Raw genomic sequence first — 24693 nt, 5'->3', positions numbered from 1 at the left:
GATTGATAATGCATCTCAAAATGAAAAGAAAGAAGTTTGAAATATTTTTCCAGTTTGAAATTACAAGTACTGCTCCCATTTTCAACTTTGTTCTTAGCGCGCGAAAGATTCTTCCGAGTTCGTTTTGTAACCGACTCCGTTAAACCCCTTAAACCCCCCTTTCTCTCTCTTCACTCTCTTCTCCAAACCCATCTCTGATTTCGCCATTGCATGAAACTCACAGGAGAGAGATAGATACAGAGAGAGAGAGAGAGAGAGAGAGAGAAGCCGTTAACAATGTCTTTCTCTTTGATGGAAGCATGCAAGAAGAGAAGGCGGTGCCCAAAGATCTTCAGCTTCCAGTCCTTCGCCGATCCCGGGTGCCCCGTCACTCCCTCCGCCGCCTTCCGCGACAACGTCAGATCGTTCCTCCGAGAGTGCGCGGAGCTCGAGGAGTACGTCGTTCAGAACAGCCCACTCTGGTGCACCCTTTTGCTCAGCGACAAGACCAACGTCATGGCACCTCTCTACACCCTCGAAGAACAAGTTTGCCAATCTTCCCACCCCTTCTGCGACCATTGCCGCTGTGCAGGTACTTTGATCGATTTCTTTGATTCTTGTTATGCTTTCTATCGTTTTCAAAGTTCAAACAGATTCCTCTGTTCGTGATATTTATTTTTTGTGAAGTTTACTGTCAAATGATATTGAATTCGTTAAATGGGGTAGGTTTGGTTTTTCAAGAATCTTGATTTATTGCTGTTAGTTTCAAATTCTGACGCTTTCTTTTGCTTGTTGCCTGGGTTTTGTAGGTTGGAGTGGTCACTTTGTGTCAAAGAGAAGGTATCATTTCATAATTCCAATGGACAATTGGTGGAATAAACCCTTACCTGAGGATGCTATTGATAATCAGGACCACCTCTTGCATGGTGTGATTCACTGCAATGGCTATGGCCATTTGGTCTGCATTAATGGCATTGAAGGTGGCTCCAAGGTCCTCAGTGGTAGAGAGATCATGGATCTATGGGATAGGATCTGCACAAACCTTGGAGCAAGGTATTCTAGTTTGCTGTTATAAACTTGCTAGAGTTAATATTGTGTTTGCAAATTGTGGTTTTAATTTCAATTTGACTTAAGCCAAAATTACTTATGTGGATATGGTTCAGCATATGATCAGAAGCTATATTTTCTCCTTAACACATTAGACATTTGACTTTCATGATTTGTATATGGCTTATAGTTTGTAAATTGTGGCATAACCTCCTTTTATTCTCTTAATTTAACTTTTGACTTAAGCCAAAGTTAATGATATTGATATGATTCAGGATTTGATCAGAAGCTGTATGTTCTCCATTAACACATTAACCATTTGAATTCACACCACTGTCCCCATTATAAGAAATGTGCCTTTTTTTTTCTCTCAAATAAGTACAATGTGTTGTATTTGAAATTGTCCATGCTAATAATAAACAACAGTATTTAATAGGACTGTATAGAGTTAATTGGTCTCAATTCCCCATATAGTAAGTCCTCTCGATCTCTGTTGGTTACATTACAGTAACTGATTCTTTCCTTCTGCCTTATATATTAACTATTTACAGATTTAATTGCATTTATTCTCTCATTATCTTCTGTCTTGGTCAGATTCAATCTTATTTGTTTTCTCACTATCTTCTATATCTCACCATCTTCTATCTCCTTTTAATGCATAGGAAAATTTCAGTGGAAGATGTTTCAAGGAAGCGATCCATGGATCTTCGCCTACTTCATGGTGTTGCATATGGCCATTCATGGTTTGGTAGGTGGGGCTACAAGTTTTGTCGCGGAAGCTTTGGAGTGACAGGCCAAACCTACTATGAAGCAATTGAAGGTCTAGGTTCCTTAGAGCTTGATGAAATAGTGAGAGATTTAAGCAAGACAAAGTGCCATAAAGAGATCAAGCAAATCATTCGCAGCTATAGAGACATGAGTGAAACTCAGATTACCACATTGAGAGATCTTCTAAGGTTCATGCTCACTGTCAAGTCTCGCGTCCCAATGTCCAAGATATCAATAACCCTCGGAGCTCCTCCTTCTTCGGCTTTCATCTCAAGAAATTCAACCAAACAAGGCTTCTTAAGTAGATCAAATCTGGCAAAGGAGAAGTCCGCAAAGTACAAGAAGTTCAGCACTGCAGTGGCTAATATGGATAGCAGGTGGCCAACAAGGAGGCTAGAGTTTGCTGCACAGGTGATTGTTGATGCACTGAAGGAGCACAAGGCAATGAACTCGGCTTCAGAGGGGATGACGCGGCAGGATGTGAGGGATGCATCTAGGCTTCATATTGGTGATACCGGCTTGCTCGATTATGTGCTGAAATCACTCAACAATGTGATTGTTGGCAACTATGTTGTTCGCCGCATGGTTAACCCCTCAACAAGGATCCTAGAATACACCATTCATGAGGTTGGCAATGGGTTTAAGTCCCCGGAAACTGTGGTTGAGCCTGAGGCAGCGGCTCTTGTAGACCCTCAAGACGAGTCATTTAGGATGCCTGGTAGTGATGTTTATTGTGATGTGTTCTACCTATACAAAAATGTGCTATTGAGATATCCGAATTCAGAACCAGTGGACTTAGCAATTCAGACAATCCTTGATAGCCGGTATTTTGTGAAGGAATGGGATTACATGGATGAGATGCAGCAGGCTTTGACATTCATCTGCCGGCTTAAGCCGAATTTCGTTGATATTAAAGCTGATTTGAGTAGGGAGCAGCCTTGTGGGGAGATTGTGATGGTTCCCCTGCATGCAACGGTTAGAGACCTGAAGCAAGCTGCAGAGGCAGCACTGAGGGATACCTACTGCATTGCAGAGAGGCTCATAGTCACTGAGATCACTGAATTGAATGGTGCAAGTGATAATGAGGTGCTATTTGGATTAATCCAATCCGGAGTGGAGCTTTCTGTGAGGGGGATTTCCATTGACTTGTGCACTCCATTGAAGTTCCAAGGTGAATCCGACAATTGGAAGGTGAGGTGTGAGTGTGGGGCACAAGACGATGATGGTGAGAGAATGGTGGCCTGCGACATATGTGAGGTCTGGCAGCACACAAGGTGTTGTGGCATTGAGGATTCTGAGACAGTGCCACCTTTGTTTGTGTGCTCCGGCTGCTGCGATTCGCTTGCCCCTCGGCAGATGGAGTCACCCTTTGCCATGGATTGTGTTGATGATTTTCTTGTTTCACCAGAGCCTACCTTGTTTCTGGAATATGAATGTGGTTACTGAGATACACATGTGAGTTGAATAACACTGCAACACTATTTTTTGTTGTTGTTGCTCACCATTAGATTGGATAGTTATACACCAGTTTCTTTCTTTTTTACATTCTTTTCTGGTTATAGATGTAACATTGAGTTTTATAACTGACTATTTTTTTAGTGTAAAGATATCTGTCACAGCTAATAAACACTAAGTTGCCTAAAAACTGTTTCTTTGTGAGTCATTAATCTTGGTGAAGTAGATTTTCAAACCACTGTCTTTTTTGAAGAATTTTTTGGTGATTTGGAAAGTATAATTCTGAAGAATAACCAAACGGAATTAGTGGTTAACTGATTGTTTTATAGAAGTTTTTATATGATCTCCCTAAGTAAGCTCGTACCTAAGAAAATTTATTAATGATAGAAGCCAAAGAAGGTTTATTTCCCACAGTAAAATCTTCAGTGTGTGAGTATTATTATTATAGAGCAGCAGCAGCATTAGCAAATAAATGTTATATTATCATAGGTAATGAATCAGGGCTAAAATAAACAAATCACTAAAGAGGAAGTAACACATGTCCTCAAGTTTCTGATTTACACAGCAAAACCTAAGACTAGCATTAGTGCAAGACCATTTTTTATATTCTTCAACTCAAACAATTCTTTCAAAACTGTGAAAATTGAAGACTTATAGTTCTACTCACGGCCAGTCACTTGGTTAATTCACATCATGCAAAAATTCATCTCTCTTGTAAGCCATAAAATCATCCAAACAACAAATATATTATATATATGGGGAAAGAAAGACTAACAAATAAACAAATATATTATAAAACAACATAATATTGTGCCACATGGTAAAAGGAAGTTTAACCCCAAACTATCAGAACCAAAGAGAAGTAAAAACACCATAATTTACTTCTTCCACAGGATAATCTGGAAGTTTAAGCCAAAAAATTAATAGAATTCAAACATTTCTGAACTTCAGTATAACTTGAGTAATAATTTCATTGTCTTGATAACAAAATTGGATCAAAATGCTTCGAATCCTGCATATTCAGACTATGCAAATGCAAGAAGGACATGTGATCTACTGGAGGCTCTTAGAAGAATGGAGCTCGATGTGGTGTTCCCTTTCTTCTTCTCTTTCGTGGCCTTGGGAATTCGGCATTTGCCTCTGGTCTTTCCTGAGTAGGAATATCCATTCCTTCCTGAGGAGCATTCTGGTTCTGGTCAGGAATTACGGCAGGAACCAAATCATTAGGTTCTGGCGAAATAGCTTTAACCTGAAAGTTCAGATTTAGATAGTTAGACAACAGTTAAGTAGCTACAAAGTTAATGGTAGAAGGAGCATGAAGAGGAGAGGAAAAAAATTATTTTGATGATCAAATTACTGTCACCACTCATTACCTTGCAAGAAATGGAGCAGTAGCGATATAGATTCGGTTCATTCAACTTTCTTGTGCAGGTATTGCATGATGCCTCATTGTTTGATGTCGAACCACTGTGCGGGAGAGGATTCAGAGAAATAACCAATCGCTTGTTGGATTTGTAGCGCTGCAGCCAAAGACAAATGAAATCCACACACAGTATAATATTTGGTACAGAAGATTCATTTATATAATCCAAAATTTCAATGTTTCAGGAATACAAAAATGCAGCAAGAATTGTTCAGGTGTATTAGACATGCAAACTACTAACAATCAAACAATGAAGAATATAAAATAACAGAGAATATAAGCCCAAAAGTTCCAACACGTAATTAGTTCCACATTTAGGAATTATTGAATGTACTAAATGCACGCTACAATTGTTCCAGCCATCAGCCGAGCACATGGAGTGGGACAAAAGTTTGTCATTTTTTTTGTTTACACTTTACAATTAATCATTGATGTTTGTTATTTTCAAGGTCAAACGATGAAACAGAAATGGAGTATTTTATTAAGTACTAATAATATTTGAACGTGAAATGCCATGTAGAGAGGAAAGAAAGTAGACAAAGACTGCATAAATTCCGTATGTAGAAGCTGCTCAACAGAGACTAGTTTACATCAATATGATGAAATAAATACACATGAAAATTATTTGGATATCATACAGAAAATAGTTATTAAACACTTTTAAACAAAGGTAATATCATATCATACCTGAATTTCTGAGCAGTCAATATACTTATCCATAGTACCAATGGAGACAACATCTTTGTAAACATGTCTGTAGACCTTAAGTGTGATGTGGTCTTGATGACCTAATGAAATGCAATACTGGCAAACTGCCTGATCACAGTCTATACAGTATTTGTTCAACTCATTCTTGCGCTGTGGATGATCCTTGCACTGCTCAAAAAACTTGTTTCTCAGGAAAGCATCAAGCCATCTAGGCTTCTGGATTTCAGGTTGGGCCACTTGCTTATTCTACAAAGTAAGACCATGTAAGTTAAGAAACCACTTTTCAGTCTTTATTTTTTTTTTAGTCAAAACTTGATGCAAGTGTACACAAAACAAAGAAATCAAATCTTAAGCATTTTGGTCAGTCTAAGGCGATTAATTGACTATTAATTAAATGTAATTACAATTAAAAAAAAGGGTCTAAAATAGGATTGATATTTTTCGGCACTTTTTTCCAGGCACCAAAAGCAGTATGACCTTTATGAATTTTTAATGAGATGAATTGCTGTGAACAGAGAATTCACCTAGAGAGTGACCAGGACTACCCTTATCAAAATAACAAATTCTCTTCACTAGACTCCAAATAGAGAAAATCATGAAAAGGGATATTTAAACATGATTAACAAGGTTCCAAATCAAGAAGACAATTGCTACTAAAAGACTAGCATATACAAAGTATCCAAGCAAAATTTTCTGGTCCATACCTTGTTCACTCTTTTAGAGGAAGAATTACTCCTCAACACCATTTCCTAAGTGTGGATCGAAATGGAAAATAAACTCTAAGTTTCAAGAATGAAAATACTTTTGAGGATTAATTGGATGAACCTAACTAATCGACCACAAAGAAAAGGTAAAAGCAATACCCTAGAAAGCGGCCAGTCCGATACGATGCTAGGTCTTTTTTTTTTTAAAAAAATCTTAAAGTGAGTTCTTATACTCATTGAAGAAATACAAAAAAAAAAAAGAAATTAAAAATCAGAAACAGATGAAATCAAAGCATTTCTTTTTGAATTTTCCTTTTCAAGATTCAATGAAAGTTGTCACTAGCAGAAATCTGTTTCATAATCTTCCATATAGAGATAGCACGAAATTCCACAAGGCTCCATGTCACTAATGAGTGAAAAAATGTATTGAGACAAAGAGTACAAGGGTAAGGAGGGAACAACACATTTCAATGTAACGGTAACTGAAAATCGGCAGAAATCGATGTAATTCAAATGGAAATTCTCAGCAATTTCCAACTATGGCAGCGGAGGCTAGCACAAAAACACCATACTTTGTTGAAAAAGCATATAATGGAAATAAAGTATCACTGAAACATTTTGCTAAGACTAAATTTGCAAATTTAATGACAAATTTAACCAAATTTGCAATTGCATGACCTTAAATTTCCAATATAATGTTCAATAATTTAATCACCAGCTGCAAACACTAAACTGTTGCACTATTACCTAACATCCATAGAATGGAACTAAATTTAAAACAAGGCATCTATTATCTATTATTAGCACTAATTACAACAATGCAGAAGGTTTAAGCTGTTCTACAATGACACACTCACTGTGGCAATCAAATATTACTAACATCATGCATTCTATCTCAACTAGCAAAATATTAAGTAAAGATAGAAACTTTATGAAACAAAAGAGTGTTTCAAACACTTACCTTTGCTGACATGAGATTGCATGTCGATTGAGGCAACACCATGATATTGATGATGATGATGATGAAGAACCAATGGTACAATGAAACTGAAAAACATTGAACGAGAATAAGTGGAGGGAAAAACTTAGTTCAACGTTTAGAAGCAGATTATAGACTTGAAAAAGAAAAAGAATGTAGTTGACTAGTTGGAACCGCGAAAGAAACTAACAAAAATGAACACAATCAAGAAAAAACTGAAGGAAAAAAAAAAACCAAACCCCTCTTCTGTGAAAAAGAAATTGTAACACTGAAAGAGACTGTGTTAAACTGTTAATTACTTAGGATTTAGTGATTGGGTAAGGTCCTATTTAGTTTTCTTTTTGAATACAATTTCAATTTTTCTTTTTAAAAAAAGTTAGTTGAGATTTGAGAATTAACACGATCACAAGTTCACAACCACTTTTTTGAATTTATGGCGACAGTAGATAAAAACAAAAATAACAAATAAATTTAAATTAAAAAAATTTGAAAATCTTAACTCGTTCGGTTAATTATCATCTTAATTCTTAAATAATAAAACTTTTATTTTTGTTTTTTATATTTTAAAAAATAATCTAATATATATATTATTCATTTAAATATTAAAAAAAATAAGATTTTCAATCATTACTCATTTAAATTTAAATTTGATTATAGGATCGGTTTAATTAAATACTTACATTCAACCTTTCGTCAACACTTGAATAAAATTTGTTGAAGGGAAGAAACCTTGTACTTAAGAGTTATACCTAGGTTTATTAATCAATGGTTGCAAATATATATAGAGGCCTAAAAGATTCCGTTTTTGTTATCTTTTTATCACTTAATTTTAGATATTTTAAAAATTCTTATCTGAAAAGATTAATTCAAATCAAGATTAAATTTAGGGTAAGAAGATTAATTCTTATATGAGTTTTGTGTAAGAAGATTTATATATATAAAAAAATCGGTTCAATCTTCCTACAAATGCAGCTCAACTCAACCAACCAAGATGCATTGATAATTTGATTAAATTATTAATACTTTATCTACTGTTTTTACATGTGAATAGTTATTGTAAAAGTTTTAATTATAAAAGACCATTTCCATTATTTAGGAAATAAAATATATATCATTAAATATTAAATAATAATTAGTCACCAAAAAAAAATATTAAATAATAATCACAGGACAAATTTATTATTTTTTAGAAAAAATATAAAAAATAGATTGCATAAAATATTAACGGTCCGGTCAAGTATGTAAAACCGGTAATAAAAAAACCGGCAAAAAACTTTTGAACCGGACGAGAATCGGCCGGTCAAACCGAACCGAAACCCAGCTGGTTTACACAAAAAAGGGAAGCTCCTTCGTTTCTTTCTCCCTTTCACCCTTTCTTTCTTTCAGTCAGAGAAATCACCCAAACCCAACCACAAAACCCTAGCACTGTAAGCCTACACCACCGCCACAAGGAGTGGCATACTGCCGCCGTCCGTCGCACTCAAAGTTCGCCATCCGTCATCTAGCTTCCCTCGTGCTCCAAATCTTCAACCCCTGTTCGCTGTCACCGATCGCGGTTGCTTCCTCGAGCTCGGCGTCCGTCGTCTTTGTCTGCTCAGCCGCGCTTCCGTCGCCGTTTGTTTGCCGTTCACGTTCGCGTTCTTCGCCATTCGCATTCGCTCGGCGTTCACCGTTCGCGTTCACTCGCTGTTCACCGTTCGAGTTCGCGTTCGTCTGGAAGCCACGTTGCTCTGCTTCAAACTCTGCGACCAACCCGCGCGCTCCACTCAGCCGTCGTACTGCTCTCTTTTGTCCCCGCCGTGAGTTCCCTAAACCCGCCACCAGACAATACACTCACACAACACCAATACTCTTCTTCAAACTCTGCAACTTCTGATTTCTATTAGAATAAGTAATTATCTGATTTGGTAGTGGTTTGGATTTTTTCATAGACTAAATTAAAGTTACATAGTTATGTTCTCTTCTCTATCACATTGAAATTAAGCTTTGAATTCTCTTATTTCGTTTTAATTTTACCGCACTCAACATGTTTGATGAAATGCTTTAACCATATTTCTGGTTGGTTTTATAATTTCTAGCTTTTAGAAACTTAGTAAGTTGATTGCATGTGAAATTAGAATAATTGGATCATAGTAATTAGGAAATTTTAGCTGTACAAATAGCATCTTTGCAGAAAACATGTTAGCATGATGATTCCACTTGCATTAGTGTGTTCTTCTGGTAAATTTTTTAACTGTTATTGTGAACTTGTTAATTTGCTAATTGTTCTTGTGTTCTTCTGTTACTTCTAATTTTTTTTGTTTTGTTGTGATTTTCTGTTCTTGAATTTGTTAAGTTGATAATTTGCTAAATTGTTGGGCTGCTGTTGTTTTAATTTGTCAAATTGTTAGGTTGCTGCGACTTAATTTGTTGGATTTTCTATTTAGGTCTTGTTCTTGTTTATTTGCTAAATTGTTGTTGTGTATTTATTATTTATTTGCTGGATATTGGTGATCATTGTCTTTGAGATTATTTACTATGCAGGTTTAGTGTCATCACTGTTTTGGAATGTTTTATATTGTACTAATGTTTGTTGCTGTTTTGTAATTGCTGGTTGTAGGTTTAGTGTGATTATTGGTTAATGTTTTGTAATGTTTGGTGCTAAATGCTGATTGTTGAGTTTAGATATGGTTATTTATTTTGACTTGGGTAAAGAGACTTATGGTCATTTTTTTCTGCCTTATACCGATTCAAATGATTATTTTCAGAGGATGAGCACTTATTTATGTATCTTGAGAAACTGTCTTTCTGTGTGTTATGAGCATTTGGTGAAGCCTGTATTGTACCTATTCAAAGCTTAGTTTTACCAAATGGTCTTCAAAGCAACTCATCCAAAATGCTACTGCACAAATCCAAGCCTATTGTCTCTAAAAGCCTGTATGCACCTTCATTTGGTGAAGCCTTACTATGTTTATTTTTTAGTTGGATTTATGATAATTCATTTGATATTCTTCCTATTTTTGTCAGATATTTCTTTTAACATTTTGTGTACTGATGAGGAATTGTACTTGCTTGGTATCATGCTTTCATCTGGCATTTTTGCATTTAATATAAAAAAGAAAAATCCTAAGAGTAATTCACCATTCCATTAGAAAAACTTCATACTACCTTATACCTTCAACTTAATACTTGCATATTTATAATTTATTTATTATTCTTTTCTAAAACGGGTTTTTCGGTTGAACCACCGGTTAGACCGATTGGACCAATAAATCAGTGAACCAGTAACTAAAACGGTTTGATGACCGGTCCGGTTCTCAGAACCTTGCTATTTAGTATTTACACAAATAAATTGCTCATCATTCAAAATTTGCTATCATCATCTGAATGCTCTTCTTTAACTTATGAAAACTTCTCTTTTTGGTGCTAGAGTTGGTGAAATTTGAACAGAAGGAATTGAATGATTATATCTAATTTAATTTTTATTTGATTAAATTGAATATTTATGCTTATTTTGTATGAAATGATTTTGCTAGGAAGTAATGGAGCGGTCGGAAATTATTAAACAATGTGTTTCTTTTTATGAAATGATGAGATTGAGGCATGATAAGTTGATGTTGTTCTTTGTTCTTACTTTATTTGTGTTTCTTTGTTCTTACTTTATTTTTTATGTTGTTCTCTGTCTCCCAGTCTCAGTCTTTCTACCAAACGCGACCTCAGTCTCAGAGAAGAAAATGGCGATGTTGGGTTCGTTTCAACGCGCACGAGCCACCATTCTTTCTTCTTCCTCCCTCAAGCTACGCCTCTGCCTCACTAACACTTGCAGGTCTCTAAGTACCTCCGCACTTCCAACCAATGACTTTCACAGATTCCCTCCCAACTCTGATCATAACCGCCATGGCGTTGAACCCACTTTCAGAGATTCCTCTCAACATTTCAATCCACAAACCCAAAATCACCATGGAAACCCTCATCCTATCAATAATTTCCCTCGCCAGAACCAGAATCAGAACCCCTATCAACCTCATAATGCGACTCGTCAGTTTCCCGAGCAGGGTCGAAACCATACTCATAATCAGTGGAGTCAAAACTATCCTCAACAGAGACCAACACCACCACCCACATCCCAAAATCAGAACTTTCAGCCACCCCATTACCAAAATCAATGGAACAATCCGAACCAGGGTAACCCTAACCAATGGAACCCTAGGAATCAAGGCTATCCACAACCTCCCCAATTTCGAAACCCTAACCAGTTCAACCCGCAAGGTTCTCTACCAGGGCAAGCTCACGTTCCCGTAGCTCCTCCTTCTCCTCCTCCTCCTTCGCCAGCCCCTTCAATTGTTGATTTGAGACATGTGTGCCAGGAGGGGAGGGTTAAGGAAGCAATTGAGTTGATGGAGAAAGGGGTGAAAGCCGATGCTTCTTGCTTTCATTTGCTCTTTGATTTTTGTGGCAAATCCAAGTCCCTTGAGGATGCCAAGAAGGCACACGATTACTTTCTGCAATCAACTTGCAGGAGTGATCTCAATTTGAACAACAAGGTCATTGAAATGTATGGGAACTGCAAGAGCATGACTGATGCACGAAGGGTGTTTGATCATATGCCCAACAGGAATATGGATTCTTGGCACTTGATGTTGCGCGGTTATGCCAACAGCACAATGGGGGATGATGCCTTGCAGCTGTTTGATCAAATGAATGAGTCCGGTTTGGAAATTTCGTCGGAGACTTTGCTAGCTGTGTTATCAGCTTGTGCTAGTGCTGAGGCTGTGGAAGATGCTTTCCTTCATTTTGAGTCCATGGAAAGCAAGTATGGGATTAAACCTGGTTCGGAGCACTATATGGGGCTTTTGGATGTTCTTGGACAATCTGGATATCTCAAGGAAGCCGGGGAGTTCATCAAGGAGTTGCCGTTCGAGCCTACAGTGACTGTTTGGGAGACTCTGAAGAACTATGCTCGAATCCATGGGGATGTTGATCTTGAAGACTATGCAGAAGAGATAGTGTTGAGTCTTGACCCATCAAAGGTTGTTGCCAATAAGATCCCCACGCCACCGCCGAGGAAGTACACTGCAATTAACATGCTTGATGGCAAGAATAGAATTATTGAGTACAAGAACCCGACGCTTTACAAGGATGATGAGAAGCTGAAAGCTTTGAGTGGGATGAAGGATGCTGGGTATGTTCCTGATACAAGATATGTTCTTCATGACATTGATCAGGAAGCAAAGGAGCAAGCATTGTTGTACCACAGTGAACGTTTAGCGATTGCCTATGGCCTCATTAGTACTCCACCAAGAACACCTCTTAGGATCATCAAGAATCTTCGAGTGTGTGGTGATTGTCACAATGCCATCAAGATCATGTCTAGGATTGTAGGGAGGGAATTGATTGTTAGAGATAACAAAAGGTTTCACCATTTCAAGGATGGAAAATGCTCTTGTGGGGATTACTGGTGAAGGAAAGCATATAGACTCCAAATTCTACTAATTCTACTACAATGATATGAATATATCGTTATGCTATTTGGTGGTCCCTTGTGTACAAAGAAAACAAATGGAGGCTTCAATAGTGATAGGGCTAGGATATTAAGTATGCACTACGCGGTATGCAGTGATTTAAACATGTATTTTTGCTTCCTGTTTTAATATTCATGAAATTCATGTTGCTCTCAAATTGTGCTGTGTTAATAATTTCCTATATGAGACTTTTTTTTGAGCTTATCCGTGCACGTATATTGATTGAGCAAGTGTGAACATTGAAGTTGGCCATTGATTGGTAGAAGTGTAACATATTCCCTCATGAGCGGTTTAGCTTTCAACCCTCAAGGAGTGAGAAGGTGAGGCTTGTCACATATTGAAGATTTGTTGTCTTCCATCAAGCTGCACCAGGGTTCAAAACCTGGCTGGGTATAAGTGGAATTTAGGAACCCGTTGTGTTGTGTTGTGTGTGTGTACGACTGTAGGTAACCCTAAGAAAAAAAACAAAGGAGTTAAAGAATAACCAAGATCAGCAAGAAAAGTGACATATAAGTCAAAAAAAAAAAAAGAAAAAAAACAAAGGAGTTAAAGAATAACCAAGATCAGCAAGAAAAGTGACATCTAAGTCAAAATAAAAAAGAAAACCATCTTAGTGTCTGAGCAAGATTTAGTATAAGAGTATGGTGAATTTTATGGTGTAGAAATAATTTTTTTTTCTACACATAAGGAAATTAAAGTTCAGATTTTGTCTTTTTCAATTAAATATTAATACTAATGAAACTTTAATTACAGATATGTTTTTGTTGTATTGGACCAAAAAAATTGGGCCAAAAAATATAATAATTTTTAGACTGTAATGAATTACTATTAAAAAAATATATTTTATTGTGTTTACTTTATCAATAAAATTAATTAATTTTTATTAAATATTTAAACATGCATAAATAATATTAAATACTACAAATAATAAATATTAAAAAAATAAACATTTAAATTCAAAATTTAGTCTCTAAATTATTGTGTATAATAATAAATTTTTTTTACATTTTGTATAAGAAATTAACAAGTGTTATTTTTATTTTGTGAGAGTACCTTTAAAAAAAATTTGTCAATAATACTAAATTTTTCTTATATTTTGTATAAGAAATTAAAGTGTTATTTTTATTTGTGAGAGTACCCATCAAAAAAATTTGTCATTTGATTTATGAATTAGTTAAAAAAATTCTTTAGTCCATGAATTATTTATTTTTTAAAATTAATTTATAATATTTTGATTTATAGTATGAATGATAATTTATTTAGAATTACAAATATAACAATAAAGTTAAATTTAAAAAAATGAGAAAATATTCATATACAAAACTAGAACATAAGTAAATATTCATACATATCAAATAATTTTAAATATTGAACATTTTAAAAAATATTCATATGTACCAAATAATTTGGGTTATGTTTCAGACTTCAGGTTTGTTCTTTATGTTTTTTTCCCTCATCTTTCTAAATTTAACTTTGTTGTTATATTTGTAATTTTAAATAAATTATCATTCATACTATAAATCAAAATATTATAAATTAATTTAAAAAAAATAAATAATTCATGGATTAAAGAAATTTTTTAACTAATTTATAAACACTTTTTAATTTTGATATTGAATTCATAATAGTATTTTTCAATAACGTATGAAATTTGGTGTGTTTTTTTATATGGAGATCACAAATCTAACTTTTTAATTTGTGGAGTTTAACTTTTTTTTTAAATTTTTAAAATACAAAATCGACCCTCTAATTTGTGAATTTAGATAAATCTGATCTTTCAATTTGTAAATTTTAATTTTTAAAAATTTTTAAAATACAAAACCGACCTTCCGATTTGTGAACTACTTACACAGAACCGATTCTCGGATTTGTGAACTTACAAACTTACATAAATCCGATCCTCCGATTGATGAACTTTAATTTTTTTTATTTTTTAAAATACACATAAAATTCTCTGATTTGTTATTACATATATACTAAATTAAAACATACCACTTCTACATAACCGAGAATAATACAACAATAATTCCATATACAGAAATCAGCCATTCATAAATCAAATGACAAAAATTTTTAAAGTTACTCTCACAAAATAAAAATAACATCTATTATTTTCTTATACAAAATGTAAAAAAAGTTGTGTTATACATAATAATTTAGAGACTAAAATTTGAATTTGAATGTTTATTTTTTAAATATTTATTATTTATAGTATTTAACATTATTTATCGCATACTTAGAATATTTAATAAAAATTAATTAATTTTATTGATAAAGTAAACACAATAAAATATATTCTTTTAATAACAATTCATTATAACCCAAAAATTATTTTTTTTAGCCCAATACAACAAAAATATATTTATAATTAATGTTTTATTAGAATTAATGTATTTAATTGAAAAAGACAAAATCTGGACTTTTATGCATTTGTCTATCAAATCTGAACAAAACAATAATAAGTGTCACTCTTAAATCCATGCCACATTGACTTCCTCATGTATAGAAAAAGTTTTATTTCTACATCATAGAACTCACTTAAAGGGTATATGCATAGACCATGATTTGGAACGTGGCAACACAAAATGATAATAAAGCATGTTATGTAGTAAAGTGACTCTTGTCTTCCATCATAAAAATATTTCAGCATAGTTAACCATAATAAGAGTGCATGTATCTTGTTTCGGCCATCAAATCATAAAAAAAGTGTTGATAAAACAAACTTCTGCTTCCTTTTTTTCTTTGTCGTCGCATTCCAGGTTCAGCATTTTTCAGAAGATAATCTTTAGAAAGTTTAAGTCCAAAAATTACAAGAATTAAAAAAAATTTATAACCTAAGTACAACACAACTAATAAATTTACTATCGTGATAACATAAACTGAATCAAACTGCCTCCAATCCTGCAAGGATGTGAGTCATGTGACCCACTGGAGGCTCTTAGAAAAAAAATGAGCTCTATGGGGTGTTCCCTTTCTACTTCTCTTTCCGGATTAGCATTTTCCTCCTGTTTTTTCGAGGAGGATTTTGGTTCTCATCGGAAATGACAGCAGGAACCAAATCTTTTACCTGAAAATTCAGATTCAGAAGTCAGAAAACAGCAAGTTGCTACTAAGTTAATATCATAGATTCATAGTAAGCATGAAGAGGGGAGAAAATAAATGATTATGATTCTCAAATATCTGTCATCACTCATTACCTTGCAAGAAATGGAGCAGTAGCGTATGTTGTAATTTGACCACCCAACTTTCTAGGGTTGATGTTGCATGATTCCAAACCCGAGTGTTTCATAGGATTCAGAATAAGAACATTTTTGTAATTGCATACGTAGGGCTGCAACCGAAGACGGATGAAATCCACAAACAAGGTAAGGTATCTGGTTGAGAAGATTAATGCATTCTACATTGTCTAATCAACAGTAAGGAATGCAAGATGGTCTATAAGATTTTCCATTTGCAGAAAAATATATACATCAGAACATCACAACTATCTCATTTTCGATTAACTGATATGCCATGGGGGAAGAGAAAAGGACAGTGACAAACAATGAGGTTGGGAATGATTAACATCAGAGAGTATAAGCTTAGAACTTCATGCATATAATCAGCACAATATTTCAACATTATCCAATAATATTTTGTTCATAACTAATAATAGATAGTCACTTGAGCTAAAGACAGAGTTACTCAGGTTATTCAACAAAACTATAATGCATATAAACCACTTCTCCAGGTGAAAGTAAAAGATAGAATATCATTTCGTACCCGGATTTCAGAGCAGTCAAAGTATCTTGTGGTCACGTGAGGACCAGACAATATTTGCAAGCTGACTGAAGACAATTTATACAGTATATATTCAACTCATTTCCTTGCTTCGAATGTGCGATACACACGTCAGAAAAGGATTCTTTTAGGAAAGCATCAAGCCAGCTGGGCTTCTTGATTTTACACTTGGGGTTTTGATTATCCTACAAAGTAAACCATGTCAATTAAGTTTATACTGGAAGTTACAGCTAATTGGATTATACTGGAAGTTACAGCTAATTGGATGAACTTAACTGATGGATAACAAAGAAAAGGGAGAAAAGGGTTAAAGGACTACGGTAGGATGCGACTATTCCCAAATCATGCAAGCTTTCTGAAGAAACATAAATGAATCAGAGATGAATAAACCGATGAAAGAAAGGTATTTTTGTTGAATTTTCTCTTTCTTATTTGATAACTGCCTAGAAAAGGTGTCTAATCAGCAATGGAGGTAGTCTGTCTCATGATTCAATGAACATCGTCACTAGCTAAAATTCATTTCATCATATTACAGCCACAATTACTACCCTTCCTTAGAAGATACTATTGGGATGCAAGTGAAAGAATTGTGTATTTGTATTGGTATTTGTTTACAAGTATATATATATATATATATATATAGGAGTACAGGAGTACATAATAAATCACATTAAGTGTAATAAATACAAGCTCCATTTCAATGATTTGTGAAAAATATACTAAGCTAGATTACAAGGATAAAAAGGGAACAACACATTTTCATGTAGCCCGTTTATGACAATTGCCCCAACAAAAAAAAGAATTGAAAGAGGTAGATATGATTCTGATCATCGCAAACGATTACAGTCGAATTTTCTAAATTTTCAATTTGAAAAAACCTTAAAAATTCACCATGTATCAATTATTAGTTCAAATTACAAGAATGCACATGTTTCAGCTGTTATTCTTAATCTTGTATACCATGAAACATTCATATGGGCCAATCAATCAACGAAATGTCACAAATATCATGCATTCAAGTGCATTCAAGTTCAACTAACAAAAAAAAAAAAAACTAAAGACAGAGCTTTTTACGATGCAAATCATGTTTCAAGAACTTACCCTTAAGAGAACGAGAGTGCATGTTGATGAGAACACCATCATTACATGAAAAAAGAACCAATGGTGCAGCAGTGTCACTGAAAATCATTGAAGAACAATAAAGGGAAGGAAAAATAGGTAAATTTAAAAGCAAAGGAAGATACTAAAGGGGAAGGAAAATTGGCTGCATGGTTGTTTATTATTTTTAGTGTTAGAATCTTGAAAAGGAAAAGACAAGAACTTAGTTGGAAGTTGGAACTGCGAAAGTAACGAACAAATAAACAAAGAGAATAACAGAACCAAGGAAAAGAGAACCAAATAGCCTTTTCTTTCTTTGTTTTTCTTTGTGAAATAGGAAAATTTTACGGTGCAAACACCAAAATAAACACAATTTTTTGTATGTTTCAGAGATAAAGTGTTATTTGATGCGATTACTGTTTATTTAATGAAACTAATTCCACATATATTTTTTTATTTTAACTTAAATTAGCAAGCAAGTCTGATACATAACAATGTTTTTTTTAATATTAAATTTTATCTCATTATATGAGATCAACTATATAAATTAAATAATCTTATTACTTTTTATAATATATTATATTTACTGTAAAACTGTTTATACGTTTTTTTTGACCATATCATGTATGATCATTGGAGGTATTCGTCTACTATATTTTATCTATCTTTTATCTCATTCACCATCCTAATCAAATGTTTTGTCGATCTTTTTTTACATGTATGATTCTTATATTTTTATTCCTTATTTATTCATACGTGTGCGATCGCTTATCCATCTTAACATCCCTATTTCTGTCACATTTAAATAATCGGGTCTAACAGTAATACGATAAAATTTTCTTTTTAAGTTTTAAAGATACTTTTCCTTTGTCACGTATAAGGCTCGTTCTTTTGGATATGAGAAGCATGTGTGTGTTGTACGTTGTTGCGGAGAATGTGGGTGCTAGACATAAATGTGAGACAGTTTTTTTTTTTTAAATAAGGGATGAAGAAATTGACTATCCGATTTCTTTGTAAAAAAAATTAAGCCTACTAAAAAATTTAAATTTTGGTGAAGGTAATTGGAGGGTCTGAATTGTGTACCCAAAAATCGGATGGTCCGATTTTTGCTCCTGACACCACAATTACGTAAAACATCTATATACTCTATAACTGCTTCCTACACCATTCCCCTTCCATATCTAAATTAAAAAAGTGCACGTATAAAGCTAGTTACACTCTGCAATTTTGACCAATCCGTTTGCATCCTATGATGTTTTACATCCTCCTCAATCTCTCTATTATTCTGTATAATATACTCAAGATACTTAAAACGCTTTACATGTAACAAGAGTTTTTCCAATTTTTACTTTTGCATTACTGTTTTCCACTCGCCTATCAAACTTATATTAATGTGTAAATTAAATTGTACTCCTCTAAAGTTTATTTCCATAACTCTAATTTCTTATTTAAATATTCCCTTCTTTATTTTATAAGGACAATGTTATCTGAAAAAAAACATACACTATGGAATTGGTTCTTGGATATGTCCAATAAACACCTCTGTAACTAATGTGAAGAGATATGAGATTATAGATGATCTCTGATACAATTTTATACTAATAGAAAATTTGCACCACCTTAAATTTCCATACTAGTTGTAAGTTATAATAATTTCATTGTACATATTCTTAATTGTGTAAATATATACAATCTCTTTACACTAGAAAAAATATATAAAAATAAAATTTTAATATAAATATATTTATAATTTAAATTTAAAACTATTTATATTTATTAAGAATAAATTAGAATTATATACACAAACATATCTATATAAAAATTAAATTTAAATTTTTAATAAATTAATTATCTAATAAAAGGTATATAAATCTAAAATTAAAGAACTATATACATAAAAAATTTTAAATTGGGAGGTCACTGCCTTCAATGCATGAGGCTCTCCCCTGCTATTGTCCATATTAATATACTAGGTATTATTAAGAGACATTTTATTATTTTATTATACATAGTTAAATATTCTAACATGTAACACTGACGGTTTATGTCAGCATACTATGTTAGCACAATATTAATAAAAATATTTAAAATTTAAATTAAAAAATAAAAAATTTAAAAATTAATTTAAAAATTAAAACTCATAAATTTCATTACCAAATTAAATATTAAATCCCAATTCAGTATTTAAAAAAAAGGCGCATAAGTACTTGAGTAACCACCATTAGAAACAAAGAAAAAAAAAAAAAGAAATAAGCACGAATAACTGTATATGAAGAATAACAAGTAACTGTGAGAGAACGTAACTTTTGAAATGAGACTCAAAACTTACGATGAAAATACATAGTAAAATAGTCCTAACTCCAAACTAATCATTTTTGTGCTAGGTTTAGTAGCCACTCTTTTTTTTTAAGTTATTCTTAAGATTCTGATTTAAATAAATTTTTAGTCTCAATAAGGTATGTATGTGATTTATATTTTTGTTATTTTCTAATTTTGTTCTATTTTGTTTTTCTCATTTGGTAAAAAAATGTGTAAAAATTTGTTTAAATTTATCATTTTTAACTATATAATTTTCAATCAAAACAAATATTAAGAACCAAAGAGTTGTAAACTTTTTGACTTGACGGAACTTCTTAACTGTTGGTTCAATAGGGCCTTCTACGGCGATTTCAAATATGGGGATCTTGATTTGAGTGTAGCTATATATATATATATGGATTCAGGTGTCCTAGCAGAGAAAAATAATGAACAAGAGACAGAAGGTATAATTTGATCTGAAATTTTTGTTAATTTTAATATTATTTCTTAGAATTTTGTGATCGATCACTTTTGTCACCATCAAATTATATTTTGTTTAGAAAAAAATATTTTTCATACACCAAATATTCTTAACATCTATATAAAAATATAGTTATTATTAATTAATTATATTTAAAATATTTTTTAATTAACAAAATAAAGAGGATGTGTATTTGATTGTTAAAAAAATATTATTATTAAAACGATGTTTATTAGAGAAGGTGTAATTGTAGTGGGATTTGTTTGTTTATACATGTTATATTACATACAGAAGAATTTTACGTGATAGATTTTGTGATTTGTAGTCATCAATTAGTCATTATTAATATTTATAATAGTGTTAGATTATACTTAATAGTATAAAATGACTCACTCTTCTTTGATTGGTTAAATACTAGTTAAATTTTAATAAAAGTACAGAGCCTCTAAACTTTCCCTTATTGTTGTTTGAAAATTGAATCCGTAAGCTAGCATTAACTATTGAGTATTGAATGTTAAAAATAGTTCCAAGATTAGACCAAGTTATTTTTATTTATGAAAAATGCTGAAACATAGCTGAGCATAGCATCACAATCACAATTATTGTACTATACAGTAACATACTACTCTCCTAAAGCACTACATCTCTCCATAGGAGGATGGCTTAGTTTATCAGCTTGATTACCATAATAAAAGATAAATAATTAATTAAGAACAAAAAAGAAAGAAGAGCCATGTTGGTGGTGTTAAGCCAATGCAATTAAGCTGCTGGAGCAGTGCATTTAGGAGATTTTCCCTGAATCATCGGCTTGGCGTTACGGCACACGGCGGTCGCCGGAGAACCGTTGAAAGTGAGGTCGACATCACTTAGCACCACTCCCTCGCAAGGTACACCACTGCTGCATATGAGACTCACTCCTTCCTGTGTTCCTGAAGTTCCCCTAATGTTCTTGAAGGTAACATTGCTTATCTTTATTTTCGATGGACTCTATATATACAAAGCACAAAATTGTATAAGAATATATATAATCGATTAGAATTGATTAAAAGATGATTATTATTATTATTAATACCTGTTTAGAGCACTGATTCCAAGGACAATACTCCTGATCAATGATAATAGGATTCTTGACATTAATCATGGTAATATCTTGATAAGTAAGACCAGAAATAGGAGAAGTGCCAGGGGCACTAGGCCAAGTCTTGATCCTGAGGCCATTATCAGTGTTTGTGAAAGTGACCTGCTTCACAGTAAGATCTTGCACGGGAAGCTCAGTGGTGAACTTGCCAAGGCTTCCAACGCTGATGCCATGGCCGGGTCCACATTTCACATTGGAGATGGTGGTCTGAACACTTCCGTCGCCGATCGAGATGCAGTCGTCGCCGGTGGCGATGTTAGTGTTGAGGATCTTGACGTCAGTTGATCTTCCCATGTGGATTCCGTCGGTGTTGATGCTGTTTCCAGGGTTGCTGATCTTGAAGCCATCAAATGTGAAGTTCTGGCACCCCAAAATGTCTACGTTGAAGTTTTTGCTGTCTTTTGAAGTTATTGATCCTACAACTGAATGCTTCACGAAATTGAAACCGAAATTCTGTTCCAACAAACACATCGTTAATAATTAGGAATCAGATATATATTTTTTGGTGCAAATTTGCAACAGTTGCCTTTACGTACTACTTCAGAATCGTCATATAATTTACATATAATTTTTGGTGAAAATTTGCAACAGTTGCCTTAACATGAAAACAATCGTTACATAAGTGTATGTTTCACAGGTGAAAACTAAACTGAGGTACAGTCTGACTCTAGGTGAAACTGACGCACCTCAATTTCTACCATGTTTACCATATATTTTTGTTTAAAATGTAAAAATAATTTACAACACACAACTTCAGAAAAATATGCCAAAATACACTGTTTATACTTTATATTTACAATCATGTTAAGTATTGTAAAAAATCGGTTAAAGTAATTCGTATAAAATACTAATACAAAATATATATCGAAAATAATTTACACATATATTCATATGCGATAACTAATTTGATGTTTAATATATATATATAGTATTTTTGTATTTTATTATAGAAAAAAAAACTCAATAGATACAAAAATAAAAGATAAAAAAGTTTTTATTGTATGTTATTGTTGTATGAGAGAACAATAATATTTATTTATACTAATTATTAAACTAATTTTGAATTTTAAAATAAGTTAAAACAAACTAAATAATTTGTTAGAGAAAGATAAGTATAACTAATTTAAAAAAAAGATAAGCATAACACATTTTTGTTTTTAGAAAAAAAAATAAAAAATAAAAATAAAATAAAAAATTAATAATATTTAAAAATTAATCACTTCAAATAATTTTAGAAAAAATCAATCAAAAAAGGGAATAATTATTTATTACCATTGAAAGCCTAGCGCAATTAGGGTTCTTTCCGCAATCATTTTGTTTCCAAGCAGTTGCACCTTGACCATCAAAAACACCGGAGCCAGATATTGTAAGGAAGTCAACATATTCAAACTTAACCCATTGCCATTCATTATTAAGGTCTTTAGGGTTTGGTGGAGCTATAATTGTGCCATCAACATACAACTCAATTGGTGCCTTACAAGGCCCTTTCACTGCCACTGCTTTCATTCTGTATTGCCCTGATGGAATTATAATCTTGCTTGCTGTTGCTGATTGACATGCTTCATTCCAAGCATTTGCAAGAGCCTTTAAAAAAATAATTATTTAAAAAAATTGAAAATAAATAAAAATTAATCAAAAATATTTAGAGAAAGTTTGGTTTATCCTTTCGGAAAATTACTTGTAGATGAACACTCTTAAAAAGAATTGAATTGTATTTTGTTCGAGTGTGTTAAGAGTAAGTTAAAGAAACTGATCTTTATTTGGGTGTGATAGAATAATATTTTTTAGTCAAAAGATAATTAAAAATATATGTTTTTTTTTAACAAAAGAGCTCAACACAAAAAGTGGAGAAAGAACAATAACAAGTAAACAGAAAAATAAAAAAAGAACAAGAAGAAAAACAAAAGAAAAAATCACAAAACAGTTCATCAACTATTTTTGCGCTCCTTTTTTTTATAATATACTTCTGATCTTATATTCGTGTAAACATCTCCAGCCATTCCAAACTTGTTAAAATTCTGTCAATCTGGTTGCAAGTTCTGATTGCAAGATCGATCTCTCAAATATTTTTGACAATTTGAAAATAATTTTCATACCTTCGTTTTCATCAAAAATAATTTTTAAAACCTCCACAAGAATAATTTTACAAACATAAAATAATTAAAACCAAATATATAATACAATTGTTTACTATACATTTTCATTTCCATTCCACCAAATTTAATCTTGAGGATACCCAAAAATGAAAACCAAACGTGATCTTTGAAAAATATATTAGGTATATTCTAAATGTTGAATATATATATATCCGTGTGTGTGTGTTTTTCTTGACAAATTAAACTATGAGTTCATCAAATGATGTGTACGAAGGATCTTACCTGAGTTATATCTGAATTAGGTACCCCACCAAATTTTGAAATAGGAATATCAGCAGATTGAACAATACCACTAGATGTAGCCAGTAATATGAATAAAACAAGTGTTGTGATGCTAGACTTCATCGTTTTTTTGTTTTTTGTTTTTTGTTTTTTTTTTTTTTATTTTGGAGACTTTAGCCTTTATTTGAAATATACTAATAACTATGAATCTTACTCTGCAAAAGTTGTGTGAAAAGCTTTTATAATGGTTTTGTGAAGCTTCAAAGCCGTTGATCATGTTAACAGACTTCTTTCAAATTAATTTCATCCACAAATATTGGTTGGTTTGTTTTTAATTACGAAAATTTATTTTTAGCAATTTTTTTATTAACGTTGATTTGAAAACGTCATATTTACTAAATATATATTTCTATTTGTTTTAGAGGATAATTTAGTTGATAGTGAGTGAATCTTATCACTTTGGTTCGAATTAATTTAGATCTACGCATTTTAATTTCTTTATCAAATTCAATCTAATTAGAGTTTGATTAATTTGGATGAATTAATTGGATTACTCATTTAATTTAATTTAAAAAAATATTTTTTTATTATAGTTTATCAAACAAATTTAATCAACGAAATTATACTAATTTATGTATTAGGTGAGACAATACCATGTAATTTAGTTTCAAGTTCATGTATTGTAAGCTACATAAATTATAAAAATTAAAAAACAAAATTTGAAATCATAAAACAAAGAGTAAAGGGGCAAAATATTGCTATATAAGTAGTGACTAGTAACTAAAAAGTTGGGGATAAATACTTAAAGCAACTCCTTCAATGAACTCTTTTTACGTGTACATAAAGTAAAATAATTTTAAATTTTATTTTGTATTGGAGTTGATTGATAAAATGATCAGTTTAACAGTTTTATTAAAAAAAATTATTTCAGTAGAAAATTAATTGGTTTCGCTAGA

The 24693-nt window shown here is 32.5% G+C and overlaps 4 protein-coding genes across 6 annotated transcripts; 2 read left to right on the top strand and 2 right to left on the bottom strand.

Annotated features, from left to right (window-relative positions):
• On the top strand, positions 1–3440 carry LOC112762492 (PHD finger protein MALE MEIOCYTE DEATH 1-like). The gene is made up of 3 exons (XM_025808341.3): positions 1–571; positions 789–1032; positions 1689–3440. The coding sequence occupies exons 1-3, from the start codon at positions 277–279 to the stop codon at positions 3238–3240; spliced, it is 2091 nt and encodes a 696-aa protein (XP_025664126.1). The 5' UTR covers positions 1–276; the 3' UTR covers positions 3241–3440.
• Positions 3441–4115: 675 nt separating this feature from the next.
• LOC112765549 (protein RGF1 INDUCIBLE TRANSCRIPTION FACTOR 1) lies at positions 4116–7342 on the bottom strand. Its single transcript, XM_072222502.1, has 5 exons — positions 7303–7342; positions 7046–7131; positions 5360–5626; positions 4623–4769; positions 4116–4498 (listed from the first exon to the last, which is right to left on the bottom strand). Exons 2-5 carry the CDS (start codon positions 7085–7087, stop codon positions 4316–4318), a joined length of 639 nt encoding a protein of 212 aa, XP_072078603.1. The 5' UTR covers positions 7088–7131; positions 7303–7342; the 3' UTR covers positions 4116–4315.
• Positions 7343–8422: 1080 nt separating this feature from the next.
• LOC112764067 (pentatricopeptide repeat-containing protein At2g15690, mitochondrial) lies at positions 8423–12766 on the top strand. Of its 3 annotated transcripts, none has more exons than XM_072222499.1 (2): positions 8423–8862; positions 10733–12766. In XM_072222499.1, the coding sequence occupies exon 2, from the start codon at positions 10777–10779 to the stop codon at positions 12502–12504; it is 1728 nt and encodes a 575-aa protein (XP_072078600.1). In that variant the 5' UTR covers positions 8423–8862; positions 10733–10776; the 3' UTR covers positions 12505–12766. The 3 variants fall into 3 exon arrangements, with proteins under 3 accessions (XP_072078600.1, XP_029150240.1, XP_072078599.1); XM_029294407.2 differs by having other exon boundaries at positions 8425–8954; XM_072222498.1 differs by having other exon boundaries at positions 8427–9979.
• Positions 12767–20753: 7987 nt separating this feature from the next.
• Positions 20754–23935, bottom strand: LOC112762588 (polygalacturonase). Its single transcript, XM_025808461.3, has 4 exons — positions 23738–23935; positions 22632–22943; positions 21294–21812; positions 20754–21208 (listed from the first exon to the last, which is right to left on the bottom strand). The coding sequence occupies exons 1-4, from the start codon at positions 23858–23860 to the stop codon at positions 20981–20983; spliced, it is 1182 nt and encodes a 393-aa protein (XP_025664246.1). The 5' UTR covers positions 23861–23935; the 3' UTR covers positions 20754–20980.
• Positions 23936–24693: the final 758 nt, after the last annotated feature.

This window comes from Arachis hypogaea, chromosome 17, assembly GCF_003086295.3.
Source record: "Arachis hypogaea cultivar Tifrunner chromosome 17, arahy.Tifrunner.gnm2.J5K5, whole genome shotgun sequence".
Taxonomy (NCBI): Eukaryota; Viridiplantae; Streptophyta; class Magnoliopsida; order Fabales; family Fabaceae; genus Arachis; species Arachis hypogaea.
The sequence above is the reverse complement of the archived record's forward strand: the minus strand, read 5'-3'. Positions and strand labels throughout refer to the sequence as shown.